The 10,300-nt window shown below is 44.9% G+C and overlaps 1 protein-coding gene across 1 annotated transcript; it reads right to left on the bottom strand.

Annotated features, from left to right (window-relative positions):
• Positions 1 to 1,675: 1,675 nt before the first annotated feature.
• On the bottom strand, positions 1,676 to 4,011 carry LOC108920782 (uncharacterized). The gene is made up of 3 exons (XM_018729822.2): positions 3,942 to 4,011; positions 3,586 to 3,636; positions 1,676 to 2,825 (listed from the first exon to the last, which is right to left on the bottom strand). Exons 1-3 carry the CDS (start codon positions 3,981 to 3,983, stop codon positions 1,806 to 1,808), a joined length of 1,113 nt encoding a protein of 370 aa, XP_018585338.2. The 5' UTR covers positions 3,984 to 4,011; the 3' UTR covers positions 1,676 to 1,805.
• Between the last annotated feature and the right edge of the window lie 6,289 nt (positions 4,012 to 10,300).

Below are 10,300 nucleotides of genomic sequence, written 5' to 3'. Positions count from 1 at the left end.
CCTCAACCCATGTGAATAATTACCCTGCTCCAAAATGAATCTCTGCGACCACTTCCACAGGAACAGGAAAAGTTCACCATTATTCCCTGGGCATCTTCTGAGAGCTCTTCTCATTCCACAGGGCAGGGTAGTTGTCCATGACTCTTCAATTAAGCTGATGTGTTTGGACAAGCAGTTCTCAGCGTGTGTGTGTTCGTTCACAGGATGTTGCTCTGCCGCTAGGGGGGGTGCCCATGCGGCCACTTGCACTGAAAGTTCAGTAACAGGCTGCTTTTCTGTCATGTGGTGGCAGCCAAGTGTCAGCTAAGTGAAGAAGTGTGTGTATGTGTGTGTGCGTGTGGGGCGGGGGGAGGAATCAGTGTGAAGAGACAGAAATGCTGCACATGTGCAGTAAACAGATGTGATGGATCAATAAGGTTAAAAAGGATTGGGGGGAAAAATTTTTTTCGATTTTTATAGAGCGCTTTAACAGGCATAAGGCAAAAAGAACAAATGCATCAGATAAAGAAAAAAGTTGACTACTGACTATCATAATATAGTACTTTTATAGCGCTATAAGTATACCTACTGGCCACGGAGGAAAGGAACAAAAACTCCCAACTGAAAATCAAGGGAGAAAAAAACCTCTGGGGGTCCAAGGGCCAGTGGTTGCCCACCCCTCCTGGGCATTCTAGGTTAATAACACTTTTAAGCCAGTTAAGTAATAATAATGATGTATGGTAGCATGAATCCCCAGCTCAGCGTGGTACGTCTCGTCCATCATGGTAGTTGGTCATCTTCAGTCAGCATGGGATCCGTCTGTCACCACCAGCCGGCCTCCTCAGCTTTCATGTAGCGAGGCAATGCTCGGCAAGAAGAAAGAACGGCGTTAGTAATTTGCAACTTAAACAAGTCTGTCTAATATGCGTTGGTATAAAGGTGGCAAAAACAGACAGGGGCAAGTGGAATTACATTTCGAGGTGGAATTTCTGAGTGAACATGTAAGTCTTCAGTCTGGATTTGACGGTAGAAATGGACAGGGCACTTACGAGACATGCACACGCTGTTTGAAACCGCTTGTTCCGAGCAGGATCGGGGGGAGCGGGAGCCTAACCCGGCAACGCAGGGGGTAAGGCTGGAGGGGGAGGGGGCGCACCCGGGACGGGATGCCAGTCTCCCGCTAGGCACCCCAAGTGGGACTCGATCCTGAGACCCACCGTGCCCCCTTCTGCATTTCTGACGGTAACTGGTAGACTGTTCCACAGTTTAGGTGCTCTATACCTGAAGGCACAACTTCCTACTGAGGTCTTATTGATCACAGGTACTTTAAGGTAACCTGCATCCAATGAAGGACAATTTCGTCCTGGGATATAAGAATCAATAATCTCACAGAGGTCAACCGGAGCAATGCCAAGTACTGCCTTACAGGTCAAAAGTATAATTTTATAATAAACTCTAAATTTGCCTGGGAGCCAATGTCACAATTTAAATACCTTCCTAGTTCTAGTGACGTTTGTATCAACTAACCAGCCAGTGTCAACAACCGCTTATCGTGGGGGCGGGGGAGGGTCACGGTGAACCACAGCCTAGCCCGCAACAGTATCAGTGAAGAGATAAATCTAGAAGGTTAACATTTAAAAAAAGTGCCATTAAAAAGTGTGAAATGAAACATTTCACATAATCCCCATCATTAGCTGGTTGTGGGAAGTCGTATAATCAAATATTCTGCAGCAGGGGGGTTCAAAGAGGAGGCATATTACTGGGTGATTAACTCCAAGGGTTTTATTTCTGAATTGCATTTTTACAGTGTTGCAATTTTAGTAATATTAATCAATCTCCATCGGTGTACCACACTCCGGATCTTCAGAATCGTGGTGTTTGTCGCAAGTATCCTGTAATTCGGAGAGAATCCAGCGAAGCTTTTCGTCGTACGTATCGCCTGCTAGTTGATTCATAAGTGCCTGCAAGTTCTCTGCTGAAATATTCTGACGGAGAACGCGACAGAGTCTCTCAGTTTTACAAGGGAGGCCGGGCATGGTTGGGAATGCATCCACCAGATACCGAAGGTAATCGGCAACGAGGGGAATCGGCGAATGCCGAAAAGCTTCAGAAATAAAACGCAAAAAAAGCTGTGAATCATCCTCATTCTGTGTGATCCACAGCAAAATATTGCATGTTACTAAGCTGAGAGGAATGCCACACCCAAACCGAATTTCACTCAGTTTATCTCCGTAAGGGAAGCCCCCAGTATGCATGAATACCAGGTTTCGATCTACAAAACCAGGTGACCCAGAGGATCCGTGAAGCATACTGGTTGGGTAAATTAGTATTTTTGGGATATTTACGTTGTCAGCATCGTACAGTTCTAATTCATTTATATGACTGTACTCTGCACGCTTGCCCCTTTCACTGGGATAACCAATAATGCAAGTTTGGCCTTGCTTTGGAGGGGGAGCGTAAAACTTAAGGAGCGGAGCAGGTAATATGGCATCTCGACACAGCTCCAGTAAAGCGTAATCCAACCAATCCCCAAACGGGTCATAACCGAAATAGAAAGTAACAACTCGCCCTTCAGTGTAAACATTTCTTGAAATCCCACAGGCAAACTTAATAAGAAATGTATCTGAATTACTGCGGTAATCCATGACAACATGGGCATTTGTTAGAATATAGTTATGAGCGAACAAGAATCCTGAGCCTATAGGGTCGCCTCCCATAAAAATCTGACACACTGAGTCGCTCCATTCTTCAAAAATGCTTCGTCTCTGCTGAATGTCTTCGTGGCCGAAGGTCCGCTGCTGATGATTAATTTGACTGATGAAGGTACGTGGTGTAAACATACGAATCTACAAGAAAAAAAACAAGATTCAAACAACTGAATGCATTATAAAAAATATGATCAAAGAAAATGCTTTTCTCTTTCTAATCAGGAATTCTGTTCATATAAATTTTCTGTTCAGATTAATTTTTAATTTCTTCAAAATGCAGTGGCATCACTTTTTTTTTCCTGAATTTTCACTTCAACTACATGAAATTATGCAAATGTAAATATATATACACTGATTTAGCAAATGTTTTTCTCCAAAGCCACTTACATTGTTGAGGTATTTACAATGATTTACTCCTTTATACAGCTGGATAATTTTACTGGAACAATTTCGCATAAATGCCTTGCTCAAGGGTACTACAACCCAAAGTGGAGATTGAACCTGTGACCTTTGGGTTCAAGCACAGCAGCACTAACCACTACACTACCAGCTGTCTCAATGTTATTGTTTCTTGAAACAGAAATTGAGCAGCTGGTAGTGTAGTGGTTGGAGCTGCTGCCTTTGGATCCAAAAGTTGCACTCCCCAAATGGCTAAGAAAAGGCTCAATTTTTTAATCCCTGAATTTAAAATAATCAAACTGACAGCACAGAGGTTTTGTCATGTCAGTCAAACACAAAAACTCTCTGGCATGCAAATAAATTGCATGTGATAATGATGTTGCACATGCCAGGAAGTGGACCCCAACTCATAGCTACAAATCGAGAGGTTTGCAAGGCAAAGATCGCATGGAAAATTGCATGTTCTTATTTTGAAAAAAAATGCTGAAGGACATGTTACCTGTTTACGTCTTCCACATTTATAAGAAATTTTTCTATCCAAACTCCCTTTCTGTAGGTGAGAAAACCATCAAATGTCTCACATTTCTTCAAGAAAAATGCACAGCTAACAAATTCGAAAGTACCAGCGTGTTGAGATATGTCGATATAGTAAAAATGAGTAAAAACGGAAAATTGCATCTCGCTATTCTTTCGAAAAAATGCTGAAGGACGTTACTTGTTTACGTCTCCCATGTTTATTTATAATCATTCGAAGCAAATACCCTTCCTGTAGGTGAGAAATTCATCAAATGTCTAACATTTCTTGAGAAAAATGCACAGATTTTTTTTTTAACACCCTGATTAAAAAAAACGTACTTTCTTGCATCTTTTCAGGGTTAGTCTTCTATAGCGCCCCATGTCTTCTTGCTACAACAGAAATGGGGGCAGTGTTTCATTCAAGGAAATTAAAATTGTGTCATAAAGCACTACAAGGATCCAAATCATGTGTAAAATTTGTGAGAAATCTCCAGCCGTGTCTCAGTGAAAATGTCAATCATATAGCGCTCTATAGTAACTTCCAGAAGAGTGTCCACGTGGTCATGGATGGGGATAGCTGGTATTGCAGTGATTGAAACTGCTGTCTTTGGCCCCAAAAGCCACAAGTTGAAGGCATTTTCATTACATATTCCATATACATATTCATTCTTAGAATATTTTGCAATCAGATGTCACGGTGACTCATTTGGCTAAACAGATTGCTGTCTCATATTACATACAAAACGGCTTTTGTTCGACTCTCGTTGAGGACGATCTACTTTAAACGTGGTCTGTTCAGTATAGCTCATGTGCCTTGATTCCCGATGATGGTGTAAAATGCAGTTTTTCCAGTATGGTTGCCTACCTAACAGGGTAACTCCACAGAAAGAACTAGGCTCGTTCAGCAGGACACAGCGTGAACTTAGTTTAGCACTTACAGTAACAACAATGAGTGTGTAAGGGAGGCATTTTGAGTCACCTTTTGATGATGAAGAGACAGGTTGAGCTTTATGAGCAGCAGTACTTATACAAAGAAAATAAAACATCAGTACTGTTCAAATACACTGGTTCCTCCACTAAGAGTTACTACCAGAAGTCTGTTTGTAACTCATTGTGTTTGTAAATTCAAAGGCACTTTTTCCACTAATTCATAATCAGTTCAAAAAGTTAATAAAACATGCATCCCTTGACTTTCAGGTGTATTCCTAGCATCCTGTTAAGTTTACCAAAATTATCTTTGTGCCTCACACTTCTAGGATAGGCTCCTGACTGCTGTGATCCTGACCTGGACAAGAAGTTTAGGAAAGTGAGTTAGTGTGAATAACCTGGAAAGTATTTATTGGAATGTTCATAACTTCAACCTTCATAACACAGAGAGTCACTATATTTTAAGGGATGTAATATTTTATTTCTTTTAATAAGCCTTTAGGACATTCATATTATTATCATTATTCAATATATACCGTAACTGATCTGTCTAATAACAAAATCAATGTTATTTGTCTAATAAAAGACTATATGTTGTGTGTTCAAATGAAAAGGCTGTTCTTGCAGTACTGATATGAAATATCAACACCACCACTGTGTAGGAAATAAGAACGAAATATCACTAAGGACTAATGGCCTGCAGAGGACGCGCTGATCATGATCATGAGTCACCCCCGAGAAAGTCAACTCCATCGCCCAGGTGTGGAGGTGTGAGGTCTTGACGGCAGTGTTTTTCTTTTTGAGTGTTTCATTGGAAAATTCCATATAGTACCCCCCCATCGGTATAAAAGCATAGAGAACAATAGTCATGAAAAACGGTCATTGTTGAACAGGACTTACCAGGAAGACGCGGCAACCAAGAAAAATGGAAGACGAAGGAAGTCGCTTTTTTATACTTTTGACGCTTACGCTGTAAGACGTCATGAGGGTTGTCCCATTCCATTTTCTCTTCATACAGTGTATACATGTAAAAAGGGGAGGAAACTAAAGAAAAATTGTGCTCATCTACTCGTACATTTAATTGATGTTTAATGTTTTAATGTGTTACATACATAACCAATGAAATTAGGACTGAACGCCCAAAAGTGTGGAGACTGTAATTATAACTGAGTTAAAAAGATTTATTGGAAAGTCTCTTGGTCTCCTCCCTTCAGTGGAGTTAGGGGTTAATATCTAAACTATAGTGATGTCGCACTGCTGAGGAACAGTGGACGAAACCATGAGCAGAACAGCATAGGTGTGTCCCCTAAATATTTGAAGAAGCCGGATGTTTCCCCAAACACACACACACTGGCTGAAACCGCTTCCTTCCGAACGTGGTCGCGGCGAACCGGAGCCCAACCCGGCAACACCGGGCGTAAGGTGGGAGGGGGAGGGGACACACCCAGGACAGGTCGCCAGTCCATCGCAAGGCACCTCAAGCGGGATTCAAACCATAGACCCGCCAGAGAGCAGCACTCGGCCAAACCCGCTGCATCGCTGCACCCCCCAATTTACTGCACAATTGCAGTGGGTTTGAGTGCTATTGATGATATTTTTTGACACCCCCCCCCCCACTTCTTGATGCTGTTATTCCACTGGAACCTGGCACTGGCATGTTTAGAAGCTAAAACAACAAATTTCACAAACACCTGACTTGTCTCTATAGGCCGGAAGTTATGTGGTTTGTGTCAGGTGGTTCAGTTTTGCTTTGCGTGACTACAGAATTTTGCTCCTTTGTGAAAGAATCAATCTGTCTCAGAGGAGAGAAAGTAAAGACAGTGTATTTAAGATCATAACAATACTCTTGAGAGGCCCCAGTGGAAGTAATGTAATTATCATTATCAGTGATAATTATAGAGAGACGGCAGCTGAGGAAAGGAAAACAAAAAAACCTCCTGGCCTTGGGGAAAAGGAGGAAAAACAAGCCTCTCAGGCTCCAAGTGCCAGTGTGTGTCCTTCCCTCCAAGGACTTGTGAATACAGAGGACTTGTGTAGGTGTGCCTATTAACTAAACGTACAGTGAGTAACGCAGAGTTAAAGAAGACCGAAACCCGGATCCAGGCTCAAGGCGATTTAGTGGGTGCCACGAGCGGATGTCAGTCCCCACCTATCTTGAGGGCATCAGTATGCTTGTGACACACACACACACACACGCACACACACACACAGAGAGCAAGCAGCAATTCAGAGTCAAGGGAAAACCCACAGTCGAAAGGGCAAAATGAGGTGCATAATCAATATTTATTTACTTACAACATGATTTTAGAGGTGGCAAAATATTTCAAAAATACCTTTCAAGTTCCTCCAACTCTGGATCATACTTATAGAGCACAGTATCTGAATTACAGGAGTGCCCTTTTCAGTCCCTGCTGATGTTTCCCTCAAATATTTTTGTATAATTCCACTGGGTTTGAGTGCTATTGATGATATTTTTCATCCCTCCCCCGTTTTGTGATGCTGTTATGCCACATTATTATTATTAAAGTAAAATAACAAAATTACATACATCAATTTACATGTTACTATGGTTACTTTCTAGCAACAACAACAGCATGAACTTTCATTTTGCTTCTTTTCTTAAATACCATGTGACTCCAATTCAGTCTCGGTCTCAGAAGACAGATGTGGAGTTCTGATGGACTGGTGATGCTAAATTGCCCATAGTGTGAGAATGTGTGTGCAGTTACCCTGCAATGGACTGGCATCCTGTCCAGGGTCATCCTGCTGGGAGTTGAAGAAGATGCCAGTGTTGCGTTTCTTACCAAAGACACATCATGTTCCTGAAAGGCCACAAGGTGGGAAGATCCCTTCTCACTCTGCTGAAAGCAGGAGCCTATGGGTGTCCCTGTCCATAGGTGTGGCTGACAAGTGCTACACATTCCACTTACTGAGATGTAAACATTTGCTGGTAAGACAGGTTTTTCTCCCTTGTACAGACTGACTAAGCACAATGGCAGTAGTGACATGTTTGTGCCGCCATCGTGTATATACACATACTTGTAGAAAAAAGCACTTTGTTTCTGAAATAATCCATCATCAAACCACTTTTGTATTGTCCTCCCCATCACCATTTTGATGACAGAGAAGTCCAAGCAATGAGATGGGATGTTGACCTAGTATAAACATTTTCCAGATTATCTATTTATGTTAATTGCCTTTTCTTGGAACCACCTTCATTCAGCTCCCATCCATGGTGTTTTTACAGGTCATGTCTTTGAGTGTCTATGACCATTAACAACATGATGAATGCTGTGTGTTTGTCACGTCAACCACAAAAGAGCATCAGACCCAAGTGCGTGAGCTTTCGTTTGGTGCTGGCGATGCAGAGGCAGGCAGAGTCGTGGTCCTGAACAGGCAGGGGTTGCCGAGGTGCGTTGCAGAAGGTCCAAAGCCAAAAGAGCAAAACAAGGGGCATATGAAGTAGGTAAGGAGGCAAGATCGCGGTCCGCTGGGTAGCTGCATTGGCTCAAATGAGGTTCCTTAAACCAGTGCATTTGGGGCCGTCCTTATGTAGCGCATCCAATGACCTGCTACAGGTGTGGTCCTTCGGCATGAGGACGTGACAATGTTTCCGGAACTGATCGCTAAATAGTTGGAATTAAACAAGAATTTGTGACAGTTTTCAGTTTGTGTTACTTTCAGTCATTTTCAATTAGAGTAGAAAGTAAAGAAATAATGACGCTGAGGAATATCACATGTATATGTCATTAAAAAAACAGCATTGGGTTGTTGTGGAAAAAAGTTTTTTTTTTTTCATTTTCAGTAATTTTTAAATTAATTTTATTGTTTTTTCAGCATAGGGGGTGCGGTGGCGCAGTGGGTTGGACCACAGTCCTGCTGTCCGGTGGGTCTGGGGTTCAAGTCCCGCTTGGGGTGCCTTGCGACGGACTGGCGTCCCGTCCTGGGTGTGTTCCCTCCCCCTCTGGCCTTACGCCCTTGTGTTCCCGGGTAGGCTCCGGTTCCCCGTGACCCCGTATGGGATAAGCGGTTCTGAAAATGTGTGTGTGTGTGTGTGTGTGTGTGTGTGTGTGTTTTTTCAGCTTAATAAATAATTATTTCCAACAGTGCACTTTTTCATGTCTGCCGGAGGGCAACGGACCTAAGTACGGTTACACAGGCTCGCAGAATGCGGAAGCAAACTAGAGACGGACTGAAGCGAGAACCGAGGGACAGGCAGGAGGTCTTCAATTAGCAAACGTCGTTTCTAGGAAGATCTAAAGGTTGTGGTCAGGAGGCAAGCGAGAGTCAGGGAGCCAGGGAGACACAGACGGGGTAGGTCAACACAGGAACAGAAAGGTCGAAAAAAAATTGCTGGAAGCACGTGGCATGGACGCTGCGGTGCGCTCAAGGAGGTTCCGCAACTGGAGGTGGCTGGGTGTTGTGCTTTTATGCCCCTGTGCCCTGATCTGCTACAGGTGCAACGACTCCGTGCAGGGTTCGTGACTGTACCCCCCCTCCATGAGCAGGACCGGCCGCTCCACAGACCTTGGGGGGACGCCCTCGTGGCCTGGGTGCCAAGCAATCTGGGTGTTCACGATGAAATGCAACGATAAGTTCTGGGTCCAACACATTCTGCGCCATCTCCGCTCCTCCCCAATCCATGAGATGCTGCAGCACCCTCCGTTGGCAGCGGGAGTCCAGTAGGTCCTCCACTGCGTAGGTCGGTGCGCCATTGACCTGCACCAGTCGGGGTGGAGCAGTATCTACGGGCCGCTGGTGTAGGGAGGCGGCGCAGGTCTTCACGAGAGACACGTGGAATGTAGGGCTAACGCACAGATGGGGGGTACCCTTAGGTGATAAGAGACCAGGGTGACACGGCAGAGCACCTTGAATGGGCCTATACACCTGGGGCTCAGTTTCTTTGAGGGCAACTTCAGTCGGAGGTCATGAGTGGAAAGCCAAACCCTCTGGCCAGGTAGGAAGGAGAGCGGACGTAGGGGGCGGTCTGCCTGGAGTTTGATCCTTTGGGCACTCTGCAGGAGGTGGTCTCGAACTGTGCGCCAGGTCTCCGCACTCTCCTTGTACCAGGTGACCACAACGGCTACATCGCTCGGGCCGAGGTGCCACGGAAACAATGAGGGCTGACACACTGGAATGGTGAAAGACCTGTGGATGTGTGGGACAGTGTGTTGTGGGCATACACAACACATAGCAGGCCCACTGTTGCTGCTTGTGTGCACAATAACTGCATAGGAATCTGCTGATGTCTTGTTGCAATCTCTTGACCTGCCCGTTGGCCTGCGGGTGGCAGCCGGACGTGAGGCTCACCGAAACCCCAATCGCTGCCAGAATGCCTTCCGTACCCGGGAGGTGAACTGGGGTCCCCTGTCAGAGGCAATGTCCTCAGGCAGTCCCGAGATATGGAAGATGTGGTGAAATAGCAGCTCTGCAGTTTCCATTGTTGCGGGGAGTTTGGGAAGGGGTACAAGACAGCAGGCCTCGGAAAACCTGTCCAGAATTGTAAGAACGTGGTCTTACCCTCAGAAGGTGGGAGGTCCACAAGGAAGTCCAGGGCAATGTGGGACCAAGGATGGGTCGGAACTGGCAAAGGCTCGAGGAGCTCTGCCGGCTTCTGGTTCGGGGTCTTGGCTTGGGCGCATGTGGGGCACGCCCGGATTTAGTCCCAGGCATCATCTCAGAGCGAGGGCCACCAGAATTGCTTCTGCAGGAGGTCGAGGGTCTTACTGAACCTGGGGTGGCCCGATGTAAGGGAGTCATGGGCCCACTGC

This window comes from Scleropages formosus, chromosome 21, assembly GCF_900964775.1.
Source record: "Scleropages formosus chromosome 21, fSclFor1.1, whole genome shotgun sequence".
NCBI lineage: Eukaryota > Metazoa > Chordata > Actinopteri > Osteoglossiformes > Osteoglossidae > Scleropages > Scleropages formosus.
The sequence above is the reverse complement of the archived record's forward strand: the minus strand, read 5'-3'. Positions and strand labels throughout refer to the sequence as shown.

Excerpts from the sequence above, each read along its gene's own strand:
- LOC108920782 (XM_018729822.2), bottom strand. The coding sequence starts at position 3,983 with ATGGGGCGCTATAGAAGACTAACCCTGAAAAGATGCAAGAAA. Across the intron at positions 3,637-3,941 it reads CCCTGAAAAGATGCAAGAAA|AAAGGGAGTTTGGATAGAAA; the intron begins GTACGTTTTTTT and ends TCTCACCTACAG. Across the intron at positions 2,826-3,585 it reads AATGTGGAAGACGTAAACAG|ATTCGTATGTTTACACCACG; the intron begins GTAACATGTCCT and ends TTTTTCTTGTAG.